Source organism: Clarias gariepinus, chromosome 5 (assembly GCF_024256425.1).
Source record: "Clarias gariepinus isolate MV-2021 ecotype Netherlands chromosome 5, CGAR_prim_01v2, whole genome shotgun sequence".
NCBI lineage: Eukaryota > Metazoa > Chordata > Actinopteri > Siluriformes > Clariidae > Clarias > Clarias gariepinus.
The window spans coordinates 27,722,455-27,742,891 of record NC_071104.1 but is presented as its reverse complement, the minus strand read 5'-3'; the positions used below and the strand labels follow the sequence as shown (position 1 = coordinate 27,742,891).

At 38.0% G+C, this 20,437-nt stretch overlaps 2 protein-coding genes across 5 annotated transcripts in view; one reads left to right on the top strand and one right to left on the bottom strand.

Annotated features, from left to right (window-relative positions):
* Positions 1 to 15,840, top strand: part of raph1a (Ras association (RalGDS/AF-6) and pleckstrin homology domains 1a) — a 71,005-nt gene extending 55,165 nt beyond the window's left edge. For all 4 annotated transcript variants that reach the window (XM_053496296.1, XM_053496295.1, XM_053496297.1 and 1 more), the window contains 9 exons: positions 3,418 to 3,577; positions 4,961 to 5,082; positions 6,693 to 6,758; positions 6,900 to 7,043; positions 8,197 to 8,307; positions 9,704 to 9,802; positions 9,894 to 10,014; positions 10,438 to 10,568; positions 12,252 to 15,840. In XM_053496296.1, the coding sequence (XP_053352271.1) occupies positions 3,418 to 3,577; positions 4,961 to 5,082; positions 6,693 to 6,758; positions 6,900 to 7,043; positions 8,197 to 8,307; positions 9,704 to 9,802; positions 9,894 to 10,014; positions 10,438 to 10,568; positions 12,252 to 14,405 (3,108 nt within the window). In that variant the 3' untranslated portion in view covers positions 14,406 to 15,840. The remainder of the gene's footprint in view (positions 1 to 3,417; positions 3,578 to 4,960; positions 5,083 to 6,692; positions 6,759 to 6,899; positions 7,044 to 8,196; positions 8,308 to 9,703; positions 9,803 to 9,893; positions 10,015 to 10,437; positions 10,569 to 12,251) is intronic.
* Positions 15,841 to 16,581: 741 nt separating this feature from the next.
* On the bottom strand, positions 16,582 to 19,715 carry LOC128524404 (secreted phosphoprotein 24-like). Its single transcript, XM_053496972.1, has 4 exons — positions 19,655 to 19,715; positions 18,164 to 18,285; positions 16,820 to 16,942; positions 16,582 to 16,713 (listed from the first exon to the last, which is right to left on the bottom strand). Exons 1-4 carry the CDS (start codon positions 19,713 to 19,715, stop codon positions 16,582 to 16,584), a joined length of 438 nt encoding a protein of 145 aa, XP_053352947.1.
* Positions 19,716 to 20,437: the final 722 nt, after the last annotated feature.

The following is a 20,437-nucleotide window of genomic DNA, read 5'->3' as shown; positions in this document are numbered from 1 at the left end:
CTTTTTTTTGGCGTTCATTTTTGGAAAGCCTTGTTTTCAGTCCAGTCCCTGTACCTGAGCAGTTTCACGCAGTGACCTATGAATCAGACGAGAGGGGAAATGAGCTTGCTGTGAGGTTGTTAAATAAACAGTCTGTCACAGTCGAAAATGTGTTCCTGTTTCTTTGATTTAACCTACATAATTTTATTTAATATAAAGAAATGCAGGGAGCTCAAAGGAAGCTAGAAAGTTTACCAAAAGGTTTGCGCTGCCATAATAATTGCTGCACTGCTGCCAGTCTGTTTTAGATTTATCAGCATGAGGATCCTTGTTGTAGTACCAACAGGGATCACTTATGTAGCGTGTGTACAACAGAAGTAAATCACTGCAGTGTGCCGCACAATTACATTGCTGGATCAGTGCAATACAGAACTGTTAATGATTTTTCAATACATTTCTATTTAATATTTAATATGATTAAATTGGCATGTAATGCCCTGGTGCATTTCTGTGCATTTCTATAGCTTTGTTTTATATATAGTTTGTTAGTATTTTTAGGTCACTCTAAAAGGTAGGAGCGCAAATGAATGATACAGTATGTGACCAGAAGCTTCACTGACAACACCAATACATAAATGAGATTTGATGTGTTTTTGTATGTGCGCATGCGTTAGCTGCATTATTCGCTTAGTGTTGTGTGGCTCAGCTGACCAGATGCTCTCTTGGTTTCTGGGTCAGCTCAGTGCACACTGAACACACTCTGTTTGCAGCTCTTTCAGCATGCACAGGCACTCAAAACTGTCTGAGTTGAATCTCTTAAATGCTTTGTAAAAACCAGTGAAGATTGACATCCGTGCAAGCATGTAAAGAATGTTAGGATTACCGCCGTCCAGACTGGCCATGAAGCCAACGAATTCTGCTTTAAACCATTAGTTTGGATTTTTTTTTTTATTAAACCTTGAAAACTAATTGAATGATTTAGTGTATAATGAAACGGCTGCCAGGTGAATATTTTTAATAATAACATTACAGAGGTAGTTTGGTCAGAAAGTAAATTTATACAAATTTGACTTTTGTAACTATAGTAATAAAAGTAATAAAACTGTACAGCCTTATTTTCAGTTACAGCTTTATTCTGATCAGGATTTTGGTGCATCATAAGAACGGGAATCTACTTTAACTGTACAACACATCAGTCCATAGCAGGGGAACATGTACAGATACACTCAGTCAAACCTAGGGGCAGGTTTGTTTAACCACCTGAATAGTTTGGGGAGGGAGAAGGAAACTGGAGAACAACAGACATGAGAGGATCCACAACTCTACACCTGGTGACTCTCACATAGGCAGTGATTGAGTTACGACACGATAGTATTCGATATTTATTTCAATCAAAGCATACATATATACAGTGTGGTTAGATCGACAGACTTAGCACTTGATTTCTCGTGTGTGTTATTGAAATAGTTCTGTCTCTACTAGATTAGATTGAAAAGCTTTTGACCAACAGTGGGCTGACAGAAGTAGGTCAGTGTGAGCGTGCTGATTGTAAGGGACAGATGGAAAGAGGGGTGATTTGTATAATTGTGTGCTAGTAGACATTTTAAATTGTTTTTTACATTGCGTTCTTTAATGCAGATAAGCTGGATTCATTACATTTTTAAATAAAGCCCTGGGCTCTCACTCTGGCCTTCAGGATGTTCAGGGTGTGTTCTATACAGTCATGGCCAGAAGTTTTAATAAAAGGCCAAAGGCAAATGCTGTTAATCAACTTCTGGGTTTGTCTGAATTTGTGTTTGTCCACCCGTCTCTTGAGGAGTGACCACAAGTTCCCGATGGGATTAAGTTCTGGGCAGTTTCCTGGTCATGGACCCAAAAGTTGGATGTTTCTGTTTCCTGAGCAACTTAGTTATCACTTTTGCCTTATGACAAGGCGCTCCCCCATTCTGTTCATCAAACTGTTCTTGGGTGTTTGGGAAAAGTTGGTCTTGGAGAATGTTTATGTACTTTTCATTTATGAAAAGTTCTTATTCTTATGAAAAAATTAATAAAAAATAGTTTTTGTTTGTTTATTGCCTGCCTATTGGACATATTGCTGGATCTCATGAGTCACTATCATATATCCGCATCAACGAAGCAACAAAATTGATAAACTAGTATCTACCAGTATTTTTTGACCCAATAGAGCTGTATTTATATGTTTAATACCTGCTCTGTCAAGTCACCATCCTACTTTCAGTGTGTGTTCACAGTGATGGTGCAGGGAGTCGACTCGCTGATTTCAGGCACTGAAAACTAAGCAGAGGCGTTGGTGTTGGTTCCTCATGCTGAAATAATGATTAACTTTAGACATGCACAGCAAGCAAATATGTAAATAAATAAGGCATCCGAGCTTTTAGGGGGGGCACATATAATATGGCACATATTGACCAAATTGAACAATTATAACAATTATAACAATTAAGACTATTGGTCCAGTGGTCAGATGATGTGGTAGATTTAAAAAAGTGTTAGGTCAACATGAGCACTATCACACTTACTGCATATTATGTCATACCAGGATAAAAAAAAAAATGCAATAAACATTTTTGTAATGAACATTTTTTTTTTTGTATTTACTGTAGTATAACAATTGACTACAAAAAGAAGTATTGCAAACTGGAGGAATGTTTTGTGCATGGTTTCTTCAAGTGACACAGGTGTGAGAAAAGCCAACATATGTTACATTTGTTTTGGTTATATCAGTTGGAATTTTGTATGATTTTTCCCCAAATGCTATAAATCCACCGTATCACAATGTGTTATTAATATGTTGGTTGAGTTATAATTAAAAATAGAGCTTCTTTTTTAAGCAAATTTGAACTGAAAACTAGAACAAGGAAACCTTTTTAAATACAAAGAGTGTTGAAAATTAGAAATGTCACAGTGCAAAAACTAAAGTGCATCATCAGCATCCTCCTCTAACAGTTTAAGTTTAATTTTGGTACAGTACTTGACAACATCACTTTATCAGAGTACAGGTATGCACCAAATTATGTTTATTTGGGCATTGTCTGATCACACAATACTGGACTCTGTCTGCGGTCCCATAGGACACAACACGTGTATTTCATGTACACTGTACAGTACATAAAGTGATCAAATGTCTTGAATAATGCATGAAAAGTGTTATCTCTCAGTACATTAGTGATGGTAAATGTACATGTTTCTCGTTTTTTTAAGATATATTTGGATTGTATTAGTGTCTATATATAGTGTTATCTGTAGGTTATAACTGGTGTTGTTTTGTGTAATAATCTAATCTAATAATAAAAGCACTTTTCTGACAGTAGTTTCTATGAAGGCCAAATTACAGTTTTAGATATTTTATGACACAAATCCCTCAGTTAGTCAATTATTCAGCCTGACAACTAAGCTCATTTTGTTTGTTTCCTTTAGCTGGTGATCCGAGTGCATCTTTCTGATGAGAGCTCCAAAACCATGATGGTGGATGAGAGGCAGACGGTGCGTCAGGTACTGGACAGCCTGCTAGACAAATCGCACTGTGGTTACAGCCTGGACTGGTCTCTGGTGGAGATGATCAGCGAACTACAAATGGGTGAGTGGAGGAGCAGAACGACACATCAACATTTAAACTGACTTTTCATTTTCGTAAAGTAACAACTTGTTAACATAACAACAACATAACCTGTTAATGAGCACTAAGGAATACCAACAGACTCACCCAGGGTAATCACGTCTCATCACATAACCTTGGGAGGTGCAGCACACAAGCAGAGAGATACAGTTGCAGTACGCTGTTCCATTTCACTGAACAGTACTGTACGTCATCACCAGGAAGCCCTTGATTTCACTGAAGGCCAAAGCCGCTGCAAAACATCGTATCTCGTTCATAAGTCGGGAACTACCTGTAGGTTTTAGCTGCTCCCACGTTGTAGTGCCCGTCACTGTGAAGCTGCCTCTAGTTCTGTCCTCGTGGCACAGATGTCATTTTTGCTAGGCTGTTATGAGATTGAGTATTATTAGAGGGGTGTTCTGTATCTGTAAACAGAGTACAAATGAGTAGTGATTAATGAATTATTTAAAGGACTTTTTTTTTTTGTTCTTTTGTTATATTTATGGTTTAAATGCTGTGAGATTATCAAAACTCTTACATTTTTTTCCACTTGTTATAGTCATATTTAGAAAGGATTTTGTCCTGACCTTCTAGTTTCTCCAGCTAATATTGTGTGTTATATGTAGCTGTGTCAGTTTCACTTGCACAGGACTTGCATCATTATTAATGCTAGGATCAGGAGCAAAACCAGCAAGTAGGTCTTTAATGGAGTTCCAGGAGCTATAAGCCTCAAATATGGGATTTTATCATTTTAAATTTTTAAATGATATGTAGCTCTACAACACCAATCAATTATTAATTATATAAATAACATTTTTGCATTATTATTATTATTATTATTATTATTTTGTCTCAGGGTGTACAAAGATATTTTATCATTTTTTGGGTAGCTGAAATCAACTTGAGAGCTCAAGTTATGGATAAAAATAGTGTGTGCATGCACTGTACAGTATATCTGATGTGGGTGTATAAGGCAGAATAGTGATGTGGAGAGTGTAAGTGGCATTGGAGTGATATGGGTGTGTGTCTGTGTCTGTGATTAGATAGATGTAAGTGATTGGTGAGTGAGTTTAGTGCTGTAGTCTCGAGAGAAGTGAGTGCCTGCAGTGTTACTGCAGTTCAGATTAACGCCACTGTCAGGTCCTGCGATATTGTGTGTAAGGCAGTATCTCATTAACAGGTTCTACCCAAGGGAGAAGATCACTACAAACAAATTAGCACCAAATTCTCTTAAAAAAAAAAATGTTGTTTAGTAATTAGCATTTTAATGATGAGAATTAGTTTGGCTTGTTTAAACTGATCGCTCTGCTGATTCTGATCTTCCTCTTTCTCTCCTCCTCATTATATTTTTCCACTGTTCTCCAGAGCGAATCTTTGAGGACCATGAGAACCTGGTGGAGAATCTGCTGAACTGGACCCGAGACAGCACCAACAGGCTTATGTTCATCGAACGCATCGAGAAGTACGCTCTCTTCAAGAACCCGCAGGTGAGAGGGGCATCAGCACCGGAGCTGTTCACCTTTTGCAGAGCACTACAGTGTCTATCTAGTCTGTAGTCTGTCTACACAGCCTGTATTAATCTAGATGAAATCAGACTGTATTTAGATTTGGGGATGATGGGACCAAAACTGTGACAAATAGTTGACATTTTATAATCCTATTGCAACAGAAAATGCATGTTTGTTATTGACTGGCAGAGGAACATTGATTTATTCTATCAGAAGAATTACAACATGGGATCGAAGTTATAAATATATTTCTGATAGCTTTCTATATAAGCGTTTGGCTTTGCTTACACATCATTAAACAAAAATGAGGAATGAAATGACGTGGATGTTATGTTATGCTGTAGCTGTACGGACAAAGAAAGGTATGACTGGGTTGATTGTTATGACTGAGCAGGATCAGGAAATGTAATTTGCTTATGGAAGGAAACTATTTCACTTAACATCTAATATTTTAATATTATATATAAGTTTAGCATTAAGCATTAGATCAAACTTACACTTATTGGTAATGCATTAATCTTCCCTCATAGGATTATATAGAGTCACCCAAAAGTCTGGAACCATAGGCAAAGATTTAAAACACATAAAATCCAGCAAATGGTTCAACTGACACTGGCTTCTTGTATACGAGTGTATACACGGAATACTACAATGTTAAGTGTTTTATAAGTGACAAAAGCTGCTGTTATTACATACAGAGAAGATGTTTTAGTGCTTTTAGTGCGAAGATTGTTCTGAACCGATTCCGATTGTTCCAGACTTTTGACTTCAGGTGACCAGAAAGTAAAAAGTCAAGTAATGTTAGGTTTGGTTTTATTTAATTTTCTATTGTTAGTTTTGAAACCATTTTGGGTCCTAAATCTAAAAAGAAAATGTCAAATTTCATATTAGAAAAATTCTGATTTTTGGACCAAGCAAAAAATTTTGTATTAAATAAAATAGTGTTGCATAAACCTCAACAGACGTAAGCGAGATGCAACAGAATTAAATACAGAGTAGCCTTTCTTTAAGATTTCTTACCTTTTTATATAAAAAAAAGTCTTTGGGGTAAATATAAGATGTTTTAGACCTGAACATGGCTGTGTTCTCGTATGTATTTTTAATGTCCTCCCACAGATGTCTGACCAGATGTTGTATTATGCATCAAGTCAGTCCTACCTTTGAATGAATACACATTTGTGTATAAATAAAAAAAAAAAAAAACTTGGCCAGGACAATTCTTGCCCCCGAGTATAATTACTATTTAGTATATTATTGTAGTGGATAGAAGTCACCTAGGGTCGGTCTGGTATAAAAGCAGGGTTAGAATGAGTTTAAATCTGGCCGAGTGCCCATAGGACCCACCCGTTCTCAGAGGCTGTACAAGGTCAGACAGTCTTATCTGGCTTGTTGTCAGGTTCTGTGTTGCTCCGTTAGACTTGCAGTCTTTTGTCCTGTTTTCACATATTTCCAGCATTTAACTTCTGGCTTCCTGAGCTGAATAAAAATCTGAAAGTGTTTTTTCTTTTGTATATATATTCAAGGAACAATGCAAGTGCTGTGTTGTTGATCATTTTATATGTTGACCAAATTTAACCTCTTCTACTCAGAACTATTTGCTGGGCCGTAAGGAGACGTGTGAGATGACTGACAGGAATAAAGAAGCACTGCTGGAGGTGAGGGACGCTTTAAAGGTTTTTATGTCTGAGCCCCAAAACACCCCTCTTGTCTCTCATGAAGATGCATTGCATTATAGAAGTCATACTGTGTGTCAGTGTTGTAGATGAAATTATGTCTGGTTTTTTTTCCCCCTGCAGGAGTGTTTTTGTGGAAGTTCAATCAGCGTGCCTGAGATGGAGGGAGTGCTTTGGCTTAAAGAGGATGGTAAGAAGTCCTGGAAAAAGCGATATTTCCTTTTACGGGCCTCTGGACTATACTACGTGCCAAAGGGCAAAGCCAAGGTTAGTTCTTGCCCAGCCCTTTTTCTTTACTCTTTATTTCTCCATCTGTCATTCTCTTTGTGCCATTTACCAGACAGCCCTTACAACACACACATACACAAACACATTGATGAACTGGAAACACATATCTGTCAGTCGCAGTTATTCAGTGTCAATTCCACTGTGCTTGGAGTGCTTTGTGACAATACAGTACTGAAGAAGTGTTACTAGAATGACAAATATTTAATATTTAATAAGGGGAAAGGACTTCGTGACCGAGGTCTTTTGTCAAATTGTTATAACTTTTGTATACTACAAAAAAGAACATATGCTCATATGAAATATAGTTTTGTTTTATCACTATTTTTTCGAATATTTTCTTAAGTAACATTTGGTCCTGCAAGACACTGATTGCAAAGTATCCAGATCACTAATTGATAGTAAGTGAATTCTACGCCTGGAGGGAGTACCAGTGAGCTTTAGCTTGAGCTTTTTGTGTGTGTGTGTGTGTGTGTCTTTTCAATACTCTCCAGCATCCTCAAGGTAAAAATACAGTGCTATGAAAAATACATTTGTTTCTACTAACGTTGCTTATAATTCACACTGTATGGTTTCAGATCTTAACTGGCATTTTAGAAAACATATCCAATATTACCATCACAAATGTACTTGATCAGCAAATCAGAAGTGGACAGAATTTCTTTTCTTCATTACAAAGTTCATTTGAGCTCATTATGGCACAAGTGCATTGTTGTTTTTTTATGAAGCATGCCAGTAATTCCTGAGGAGATCCGAGTATAGATAGATATGCTATGGATAGATATACAGTACATTGTCTATGCAAGCAAATAGAAATTGGGTAATCGAGTTTTCCTTGAGGCTAAACAGCTGCTGAACATTTACAGTAACTCAATGTTAACCCAGACACTAATAATATTAAATTGTCCCAATTCTGGTTTGAAGCAAAGCCTGTGCACACTACTCTTCAATAATCTCATCTATACTGTGTCCTGAAGTCTAAATGGATGTAGAAATCTGGATGAACAAGTATTTTTGCAAAAAAAATAAAAAATATATATATATATCTCTATTTACCATTTATAGCTTAGTTACATGGTCTTGCAACTTGTAACTTGAAATTCTTTGTATTTTCCCTCCATGTCATCCACTACAGACTTCTAGAGACCTGGCATGCTTCCTACAGCTGGATCACGTGAACGTTTATCTGGGGCGTGATTACCGTAGCAAGTACAAAGCTCCCACTGACTACTGCATGGCCCTCAAGGTACAAAATCAGTCTTACAGTACAAGTGTGAGTGCTCTCTGTAATACTCAGGTGCACCGTGTGTCTTTCCAGCTGCATATTTTATGGCTTGACCTAAACACTGAGCAGGCTGTTGAGACTGTTTATTGTCATATGTATATAATTTTATCATTTTAACTGTGCCTAATTAACATACAGTAAAAGTCAAAAATGTCATGTCTCATATGTCAGTTTTATTCTTTTCATAAAACAACACGTAATGTCTGTCTATATCAATATCAAAGCTTTATAAAGTGGAGCACGAAAACAAATAAGCCTTTAATAAAATGCCTATAAGACAATTTAAGTACATATTACATCTAACATGTCCTTTTTTGCCTGCTAGTGTAAATCAATCAAATAATAAAGAATAAAAATTGTTTGACTTTGGCCACACAATATTAGCTAGAGCAGCAAGGATCTACGGCATTCATCAAAAAAGTAAATAAAGCAATGATCTCATTATGTTGATAGTACACTCAACCCTTAGGCATAAGTCTAACGACTTCTCTTTAGCACATTACAAAATAAACAGTATAAGAGGAGGCTTAATAATAAATAGACTCTGCTTGTGCGTAAGCTGCATTTATAAAATGATTTTTTGCCTTTGGTGAAGTATGAACACCAAATCACTCATGAAATGGAGTGCAGAAAAAAACTGATTCCACACAGTCACCGTAAATTACAGAGGGCTTACTAAAGATTAAGCCTGCAAAGTCAGTTTAATCTAATTGAAACCAGGCCATACAAAGATTAAAAAGTTGTCAGGATACAAAAATGAAGGTGTCTATGCTGTAAATACTAAGATGTCAGTCAAGTGGGATCAGAGTACTGTAGTAAACAATATGTAGTACTGAGTAAGATGTGCTTTAAAGTTTGGGCTTAAGAGTTTTATTTTGTGATCCATATTTTGTGAACAAATTTCCCAACTAATAAAGGTTTATCTTATCTTATAACAGAAAATAAATGAATATTTTTCAATTTCTTTTTTATGCTGAGGCTTTCCTAGAAAACAGTAATACAAACACATGAAAGAACATTTTAAAACTACTTGATTTAATTCAACAACTCTGTTTGATGCTTTGATTAGCTATGGTTTCTTTGTTTCTTATTTTCAATGTCATGGTATGTCTTTTTATAGGTTTGTGTTGTAAAGAAATATAAATTCAATTCAATTTTATTTATATAGCGCTTTTAACAATGGTCATTGTCTCAAAGCAGCTTCACAAAATGTTTGCTTAAAAACTGGTTAGACATGCAGTTACTGTACTGTATTTGACAATGTGGATTTGTACTGCCCCCTAGAGTGATGTGGAAGAATTCAAAGCTGCTAGATGTTTCCAACCTGTTCCATTATATTCCGGCTTTCATTTTTCAGCACCCTCAGATTCAGAAGAAGTCTCAGTATATCAAGTACCTGTGCTGTGAAGATGTCAGAACTCTACAACAGTGGGTCAATGGAATACGGATCGCCAAGGTATCAGCTTGTTGATTGATGGTGGCATGAGGCAGTCTGGCCTTGTACTTTTGGGTCAAGTATCTTACATGGTTCGTGTTGTTTTCTGCAGTATGGGAAGCAGCTGTATTTTAACTACCAGGAGGCTATGAAGCGCACTGAAGCCGCCCATGACTGGTCATCTCTCTCCAGTTCCAGCATGAAGTCTGGTTCCAGCTCATCCAGTCTGCCAGGTGAGCTCAGATTATGGCAGGTGATTTGACATTATGATGGAATTCAGTCCTTAAAAACAGAACTTATTTTTTGGGGGAGTATTTTTATTTCCACATGTCAACGTCACAGAAAATCAAGTGATAAATAGTGAAAGGATAAAGTACAAAAAAAGTCTCTATTGTACTAGATGTGTGTGCTTGACCAATCCCTCCTACAGATTTTTGTACTTTGCTACCATATTCCCAATGAACTGCAGCTACCCTGACCAGAATATACTGAAACAGATACATTTAATAAATAAAGTTCTAAACAATGTAATCTATTAGCCAGTGCACCACATAGCATCCAGGACACTTGCATGTTAATCAGTATGTTCTTTGATTGTTTGGACCCACATTAGTCAAAACCTCGAATTTACAATGAACTCACTTTTTTTTTTGCAGAATCTCAGTCCAATTATTCAGACAGTGGTGTGTCAGAGACAACTTCCTCTGGACATGTTCGCTCTCAGAGTGTGGTCAGCTCCATCTTCTCTGAGGCCTGGAAGAGAGGCAACCAGGCTGAGGAATCCAAGGTGCTCTAAAACATGTCAACATTAGCTGTTTGCTTCCATCATCTGCTCCTCTCTTCCATCACATTGTCTCATTCTGTCTCAGAAAAAAAAGATTTGATTGTAGCCTTATTGTCTAAAGCTGTCACTTTTTTTTTTTGTTCTAGTGTTAATGGTATAGTAAACCTGCATGAACAGTGTTGGCCTTATCTGCATATCCAAATGATCAATTGATTATCATTCTTCAGTTTAGCCCTTGCAACTCAGATTAATATACTTTACAATTTTATATAACACATATTAGCTTAACCGTGTTTATTACATTATGCTAGCAAGAAAGTCCAGTACAAGCGCAGGGGCAAAACCCTATCAGATTAATATCTGTATGAGTATGATAAGCTGCATTAATTAGCACTCCTGCTCATGACCATGTATACAGCCTGGCCAAAAATAAATTAAAAAAAAAAACATTTCATAAGGGTCCAGCAAAGAAAACAACTAAGGAAATTTAAAGTTATTGAAACTGAGTTAAGAACCCTGCAAAATATTATCAAAATCTGGAAGGATAGTGCTCAAGCATCCACTTTGTGGAAGAAATGTGGTAGGAAAAACTTATAATAACATAAATATATATATCATTTAACACTCAAAGTTGGAAAAAATCACCATTAAAAACTATATCTATGTTTAAAAGCGAATGTAGGCAATAAAATGAAGTCAGCTGATGAATGTACTGAACGACCAGATCATATCAATGGCACAGGCATATTCCAGAATTCAAATACTGTAGTTAAAAGAGCTTGTGGATAGTTAAAAGAGCTAAAGGTGAATGAATGAAATCTTAGTGTGTGCGATTTATTTATTTATTTTTGGTCAGGCACTGTATATATTTGCTTTATGTTCGATAAAATCAGCTTTCAGGGAACAGGGAGCAGCATGCTTAGTCTTTGGAGCTGCCATACCATACTGGCACCTCAGATGCAGATAGGCCAGTGCACTGTAGGTGACTGCTGATTTTCTGTGCTCTTCTGCTCTCCTCTCCTCTCCTAGGCTGCAAAATCCAAGTCTTGCAAGGCCCTTATGCACTGGTGGGGATTGAGGTTAGGGTGTGAAAACCCTTATAACACTAGTGTTTTCCTTTATCCTTACATAACTTAGAGGCCACTAACCACTCTGCTAGTTCTCTATAGTCGTTTACTCCTTGTGTGTTGTGATGAATGCAGCCTAATTGGGATGTGGTGTGAGAGACTGGTTTTAGAGGCTTGTGTTAACTTTTAATGGATTTCCACAAAGCAGTATTGTAGGATTAATGCAGTTAATTGAAGGTTGAGTGCACTGTGGTACATTAACAAAGAATTATGTGTGTTTGCAAAAATGGGATTGTGCTTTAGAGAGGTATGCTCAGAGGTAATAATAAACTGTTGTACTCTAAGTGCTTAATATTTGTCACATGCAGAAGTAAAATTTTTTTTTAAACATACAGTACAGGTCCAGCCATGCTGATCTCAGCCTAGCAAATGTGATTTTCAGGATGACTATCATCCCCTCATTCATGTCAATAATTGTTGTCTTTTACTACTTTTACATTTGTTACTTCATTCTATAACCATTTCTTCTAAACAATTCTCTTAACTTCTGTATGCATATTGAGCACGGCTGACATTGTAAGTATTTTTTTAATCCATTGATTTATTCTTTTTTTAACAGATAAGAATGGATCTACCTCCACCTGCACAGCCTAGTAGGGCTTCCTACCCTCTCCAACTTTCCCATCTGCCCCAGATGCCGCAATCTGTCCTACCACATGGAAGCTATCCAAGCATGTCACCTCAGTCTTCTCCTTCTCCACCTTCACCCCCTCCTCCTCCACCTCCCCCTCCACCCCTGCCTACCTCTACCCACTCCACACCCACCAAGTTTACCAAGTACAGCACCATTGCAAGGCTTCACAACATCTCCCAGGCCCCTAATCACTTCAAACAGACCCCTCTAGTGGCAGCACTGCAACAACAACAGCAGCAGCAACAGTCAGTGCCTCCAACCCCTCCCCCCCAGTCTGTGAAACCAGTAATGAATAATATAGCAGCAGGATCCAGTATCCCACCTCCAGCACCACCACCTCCTCCTCTGTCGATGCCCGTGCCAGGATCAGCGATGGCAGTGCTAAAGTTAGGCCCCCCAAGCCCTCAGCCAGAGTTTATCCCTCCTCCACCTCCTGAAGAAGAGCACTTACCTCCTCCTCCTTTGGATCACATGCAGAGCAATGGCATCTTGCCTCCCCCACCACCCCCAGAGCAATTTACGTGCCCGCCACCTCTCAGCACTAATGGCCTTCAAGAGTTCCTGGCCCAGAAATTTCCTCATATGAATTATGACTTTTCTCCTCTTGGCCAAGATGAGGAGCCTCCCCCACCTCCACCTCCAGTGTGTTTCTCTCCCCCACCTACCCAACAGGTGACAATGGCTCCTCTTGCCCCACCGAAAACATTCACTGGAGGATTTCCTCCACAGACAGCTCCCAAACCATCTGGACATGGCATGTCTCCAGTCTCCCCTGTAGGTCCACCTTTGTCTCCGACACCACCCACCTCCATGAAGAAGCAGCAGAGCTTCTCTGGTAGCCAGAGCCCAAACCAGCCTCCACCCACCTTGCCGAAACAGCATAGTTTCCCTTCAAAAGCACCACCTTTATCTACAGCGATCTCTCCAACATCATCTTTGGTAAAACAGCTTACAAACCAGTTTCCTGGAACTCTAGATGGTTCCAAAAGCCCACTGTCTCCTCCAGTGGTAAAAACCAAGCCCAAATGGCAACTGGGAGGGCAGGCGCAGTCTCCTGAGTTCCCTCCACCACCACCAGAAAGTAGCCTAGACTTTCCTCCACCCCCACCCTTACCTGCTGATCCAAGTCCCCCTTCTTCCAAGATTGGGTCACCCCTGAAGAAATCGCCTTCCACCTCCTCCAACCTTTCAACCAGTTCGTCAATTAAGAGGCCTCCTCCAACCCCACAGAGAAACTCTAGCATAAAGTCCAACTCTTCTGTGGAGGCCCAGGAGCCAAAAAAAGTCGAAGACCTGGTGAGCATGTTTGCTCAGCCCAGCCAACCATCACCCAGCTCACTTTCCACTCCGTCTTCTACAACTGGGTCACCATCTAAAGATTCTTCTATTAGTTTTCGAGCATCAATGAAACCAGGCAAGATCAATTTGGCAAGCCTACCACTGGCTCTACAAGGGATACCCAATCAGTCCCGCCAGCCAAACTCAGACTTCCCCTCTCCCCCCCTTGATTGTGACTTCCCTCCTCCACCTCCAGACTCTGAGCTCCTCCCTCCTCCACCACCTGTGGAGTTGCATAGTGGAGCTCCCAGAGTGGCTGTAGTAAACCCACAACCACAGCTTTTCTCCAGCACTTCAGCAAGGAAACAAAGCTCCTTGAGAAAAACACCTCCTCCAACTATGCAGCGCCGCAGCAGCGGAACCCCTGAACCCATGGCCCTTTCGCCCCCACCACAACAGATCCCTCTTACACCATTTACCTCTCAAATACCCCCCACATCCCCCAAAGGCAACCTATCTGTCCAACCCAACTTTCTCGAGGACCTTAACAGGACTTTAAAGAGAAAGTCAATGTCTAGACACAGCTCTTTGACTTCATCCCGCATCTCGGCTAAGATGGACCCTGTGGCCACTATGGACGACATGGCACTCCCACCGCCTCCCCCAGAGCTGCTGCTGGGCCAGCAGAAAAAGGGAGGGTACGCAGGTGCCAATATCTCAGGCTATGCAACGTTACGGCGGGGTCCACCGCCAGCACCACCCAAACGGGACCAAAACACCAAACTGACCAGTGACTGGTAGAGGAGCCATGCACTAGAATCTGTGTGCTGGTTGTCTGCTTTTCTCTAATACAAACTATAGACATTCACAGGCCATAACATGAAAATGACTAACAATGTTAAAAATACTATTCTTCATTTTAACCCAAGTTATTACCACACTATGAAAAAGCAAGCCAAATCACCTACAGTATAAGCTTCTCTGCGTGTTTGTGCCGCTTTGCAATTACGTGTAAGCAGTTACAAAAAATTGTAAAAAAAAAAAAAAAAATAGTGAGAAAAAGTAACTCTGCCATTACTATAAATAGGTACTGCATGGACTCCTGTGTGAGGAAAGGGGAATAATATGTGTATATTAAAAGATGTATTTGGAATTTTGGGGTGGGGAGGGAGCTTTTACCTTTTTATATGAAATTATTTAATACCTGAAATATATTCTTATTTTAAAGTTTAGTTTTTAAACCCTTGACTGTATGCGTTAAACGTGAATAGAAATCAGGATTAATGAAGAGTTATGTATATGTGTGTTTTGTCTGAGTGGTTTGGTTGATCCACTCTCAGAAAAAAAGCAAAAGGCATGGTAGTGTTGCCTCAGTTATCTTCTGTTTAAGGTGCAAATCTGAAGTCTGAAATTTCTCCTTAAGCCCATAAAGGTTGCAAACCTTCGACCATACAACTGGATAGAAACCATTTCTGATTTTAAACTTGTTCTATTACAAAATAGGACCTTTATTTTGCAGAGACTTTCAGACGTTTAGATGAAAATGAACCCACTACTTTTGTGAAGCGCTCTTTAGCCTGGCTGTGTTTGGAATTGGATGTGTTCTGTCTCTGTTTATGTTGGTTACATTGATGCCTACCTGTACATACTGCAGCTCTACTTGACTTTAACATCCGCTGTTAGCTTTGTGGAAAGAAATCGGGAAGAAATTGTCTGTATTGCTACACTTACCTTTAGTACTGAACCAAAGTTCTTGTATCATATTTCTAACATCTATCACAGTGACCTAAAAGTGCTTGCATTTTAATTTAAGTAAAAGTAAATAACAAATAACAAAGTCTTTAACAACAAAGATTTAATATCACTTTTACGGACTTCATTTATTATTTGAGTTGAGTGGTCACCTTAGCAGGTGCAAATTTGAAGAAAAGACTTATTTTGTGCCTAAATCTGATCTCATAATTTTATAATGTTACAACAGCAATTCATTGGCTGCGACCCTGAAGATAAAGCGGCATATAGAAGATGAGTGAGAGTGAGTGAGCAATTTGTTAAAAAAAAAACCTTGTATTCATTTCTGGTGTTTGGCTTTCTAAATGAGAAAAAATATCTAAACTATTAAAGCCATGAGTGAACATTGCTAATAACGGTTGTTAAAGTCAGGAATGCTCAAGATAAGATACATGGGAAAGTAAATGTTACATTTAAACTGAACAATATAAATATGTAAATCATGCAGTAAGCTGTGCCCGTGCTGTTTTCTTTACGTGTCTGTATTTTTGGTACTTCTATACTGTTGTCCACATATTATGTGGTCAACAAGAACATAAATGTGGACATTTTTATTTTTAGTCTGACACCACACTCCTGACCATACATGATTTATATAAATCACATACAGATTTAGGTAATGTTTCCCTGGTGAAAAAGGAAAACAAAAGCACTAAAAAAGTAAATGGAAGGTTTAAACGTTACTGTGGAATGTTTCTATTATCCTCGCAGAGGGAGATCAACCTGATTGCCATTATTTTACTTTAACATTTTAAACTACAAAGTTTTATCATATTGTTAGTTGTAATAAATGAAGCAACATATTTACTAACTTACTCAAATTGTTACCATTAAAAAAAAACTAAATTGAATTGGTTACATAAGTATACTTAATATAGCACTTTTAAACAATGTAACAAAGCAGCCTTACAGAATAAAAAAGGAAATAATTTTATACTTCTGTTTTATAAGAATTTGCAAACAATTGGAAATAATTCCCATTAAAAGTCCGAAAGAATACTGAAGCAAGTTTTAAGCCAACATGTTATGCATTTAAATAAAAGTATGTTGCATAACACAGAATCCATCAAGAACTAAAGGAAACATTTACAGTAGGATGTTGAATTTTGCAGGTGCTTGTTGTATTTCTTACTAAAATTTCATCTGACAGTGGCAGCAGCAAGCTCCAGGGCAAATGTCACTCTGTTTAGTCTGTGTCTCTTACTACGAGAATATCTTCCTCACTGCTGGAGCTTACTGGATGCACACTGCAGCTCACCCCCCTCAGGGAAATAAAACCACCAGAAACACGGACGTAACTCCTACACTTGTGTTCAGGCTGGACAGAGAGAAAAGGAGAGATATTAGGTATGCTCCACTGCAAATACTACTTATTATATTACATATAACAGTGCTTATAAATGAAATACAAGTAGAGTACGCACCATGTACAGGCTCCACTTGAACTGACATCTGTCTGGGGCTACCGCCAGAGGTTTAAGACACATGGTCTCCCTTACACCAAAGTTGAGGGTAAGGTCGTAAGTATTAAAGTCCACTAGCTTAATCTGGGTGGGAAATAAATAAATAAATAAATAAATGATGTTACTATGGAGAACAAGCACATTGTGACTTCCATACAATGTGACATTAAACTTTATCTTTAATTTAGAGCACAGATTCTGGTATACGCCCATGTCCTGCACATTTTAGTCTTCTTCCTGCTTGAACACAATTTTTTATTCAAGAGCTGAACTGGGTGTGTAAGCACAAAATGTGCAGAACATGGGGTAGTCCACTCCAGAACCAGGGTTGGGAACCTATTGGCTGAATAACTGTGAATCTGTAGTACTGCAGAACACCACAAGAGGGAGGCATTCTCCTATAGAACAGCCAGCTCATCAGAAGTTTATGTTTAATGTCAAGTAAAATGAAGCTTCAATAAATGTGGCCTTGATGGAACACATCCTGGGAACCAGGAGTGACACACGTGGAGGACAGTGCTATCCGATCCCTTGTGCTTCTTTCACCTGTGATTACTGCTGGAAAGGTAGAAACGGTTGACGAACAATCGCTTAAATTCAGGAGCTGCATGTGAGCTGTGAACTGATGTGTATATATTAGTACTATGCTACACATGATATCCCTTTTGGGGCCCTTTAGTTGTAAAGTTTTTGTTTTATTAAAAGGGTACAAACCTTTGTTATAGCATTTATGAAGCAAGCCCCTTGTTTATCGTTAGTTTGTGCTCCCTAATAATTTAAATAATCCAATAATAATAATAATAATTATAGATATTTAAGTACTTAAAATGATTAATTACTGATACTCTGCTAATCCCATCAATGTAGTTCTGCAAACTTGACAATTTTGCTTCAAAATATGTTGGACTACATTATACACCTTCTATTCTAACACAACTTGTACAGTATTCTGCATCTCATCCAAAATAATATGATGAATCTTAGGCTGCTCTCTGAAGTTGTAGTTATGTTTTGGGAATTTTGTTAAATTTGCTGCAGTGTTTATTTTATTTACTTGTTTGTTCATTAATTTTTACACACACACACACACAGTACAAATACACAGTATATACACTCATACAGTACATACATACACACATGCAGTAGACACGCACATATACAGTACATACACACATACAGTACTATACATACACACGCACATGCGATTAATCCTTCTGCTGTTCACCTTACAAGGTTCATCTCATGACACCATACTCGGTATATTTCAGATTTATAATTATATTTAAGCCAATACAATAACATTACCTGACTAACAGCCTTGTACGTTGCCCTGTACAAGTTGTAGGTAAGAGATCTTTCATTCATTTTCGCAACAGAAGCTAATAATGCTGAGTCTGCAGCAAGATTGATATTCCACAGAACCCATCCTGTGAAATGAGGAGAATTTGCATTATGTTTGAAGAGAAACAAGGAAATTAATTGTACAGAAGAAACTTTGCAAGTTTTAGGGTTGTTTATGATTTACTTTTTCATTTCGTAATCAGGTATTGAGCTATACTTAAAGGCTGGAGGTAAAATAACATCACAGAATAGTTGAATTGAAAAAAAAAAAGTAATTGCTGGACAATTTCTAAAATGAATCACTCACTCAACGTCTATATCCGCTTTATCCTGTACACAGGGTCGCGAGGGCCTGAAGCCTATCCCAGAAGTCTTAAGGCATGAGGCGGGGTGCACCGTGTGGTGTACACACAGGGTGCCAATCAATCGCAAGGCACACAAACAACGAGCAATTTGGGAGCACCAGTTAACCTAATCTGCCCTGCAGTGGATTGGCACCCTGTCCAGGGTGTACCCTGCCTTGTGCCTTAAGCCTCCTGGGTAAGGCTCCAGGTCCCCATGACCCTAAATACAGGATAAAGCGGTATAGAAAATGAGTGAGTGAGAATTAACCTAATCTGCATTTCTTTAGACTGTGGGAGGAAACCCACCAAGCACAGAGAGATGAAAACAGACCCGGGGCAGAACTCGAACCCTGAACCTGAAGGTCTGAGGCAACAGTGCTAACCACTAAGCCACTGTGCTTTGCCCGCTTAATTTCTAAAATCACTATTTTTTTGTGAATTGGTCTGTTTTTTAAAGTGCTTTTTGTGTATGCCTTTTTAAACCAAATTTATTGATGATTGTCAGTTAGCACACTTACATTTGCTTAAGTTTCTCATACTTCCTTTTCCTCCCCTAACAAATCCCTCTCCTCAGTTGTTAATTATTAATGTTAGTTAATTATTAAACCTCAGTGATGTTCTAAATCTAATTTTCTCATTTAAGGTTATTGTTAAATAAGACTTTGATTTGCTACAGTAACTGAATGCCTTCAAATCAATAAAAAAAAAGGATTTTTTTAATTCTCAAAAGCAAATTTTTAAATATATATTTTCTTTTCTTTTTTTTCTCCCCTATTTTTCAGGTTAACAATTTAAAAAAATATAATAAAATAAATAAAGTCATTTTTATATCACCAAACATTGAATTTTTTAAATGCATCACCAATGTTTTGCTGGCAAAATGTGTTACCAAATACATATTGAGTATAAGTGGTGATAATAATAATAATAATAATAATAATAATAATAATAATGTTAAGAAACTTCGGCTCTGCAGTTATGCATACTTTTCGGTTTTACTCTGCCCAAAGCTGCTATACATACAATATATTGTAATTGAAAATTACAGTTTTAAAACATAAAATATAATTCACTGCACAAGACTATAAAATCCTCAATGCACTGAACCTACCTGAGACGCAGTGACATTGCAAGAAAATAAGCATAATCAAAGTTGATCTAGTTTTTCCCATCTTGCTGAATCTTATCTCTTCATTCAGTTCCACATCTGTGTATGAGATTGAAAGGCAGCCTGCAGTCAGACCATCAAAGAGCTGCCCAAGCTGCAATTTACAGTACCACACAATGCACATCCTACAGTGTTAATAAAAACCCTTGCCTGAGGATTTTATGGTTTAGACTAATGGTTGTTCCTATTTCAGCAGCTCAGTGCCCTTCAGAACTATTGGTGTCTTTTATAAAATAAAATAAAATAATAGCTGAAAAATATTTAATAAAAGAGTAACAGTGCAATGAGTTTGAGATTTTTTTTTTCCCAGTGGTGAAGTTTATATCATAATCATTAGTTTTTGTTTTTTAAATAAAAAGACTGCGCTGAAGAAAGTAATGGTATAAAACCTCTCACTGTGAGGTCTAACAAGTTTATGTAAAAAAATAAAATGGTCCACTCCAACATTCAAAACATTTTAAACAGCTTTATATTAGGTTTGTGCAAGTGAACATCCTTCTCAATTCACCCCACAGCTTTTCAATAGAAAGCCTTATTTTTCTTGTTGAAATATTTTTGTCCAGCTCTAAACATCCAGACAAAGGCGATCAGAATTTGGGCTTAAAGAGCCAATAACATCTGCCAAAAATCACAGCTGACCTCCATATTTTATACCAGCTACCAGAGAACTGGGTCAAAGCATCTCCAAAACAGTGAGTTGTGTGGCGAATTCCCAGTATGGAGTCA

What these genes read in the sequence shown, in the direction of transcription:
- LOC128524404 (XM_053496972.1), bottom strand. Translation starts at nt 19,715, where the DNA reads ATGGGAAAAACTAGATCAACTTTGATTATGCTTATTTTCTTGCAATGT. An exon ending in GCAATGTCACTGCGTCTCAG is followed by an intron (nt 18,286 to 19,654) that starts GTAGGTTCAGTG and finishes CTCATTTCACAG; the next exon opens with GATGGGTTCTGTGGAATATC. An exon ending in CGTACAAGGCTGTTAGTCAG is followed by an intron (nt 16,943 to 18,163) that starts GTAATGTTATTG and finishes TTTCCCACCCAG; the next exon opens with ATTAAGCTAGTGGACTTTAA.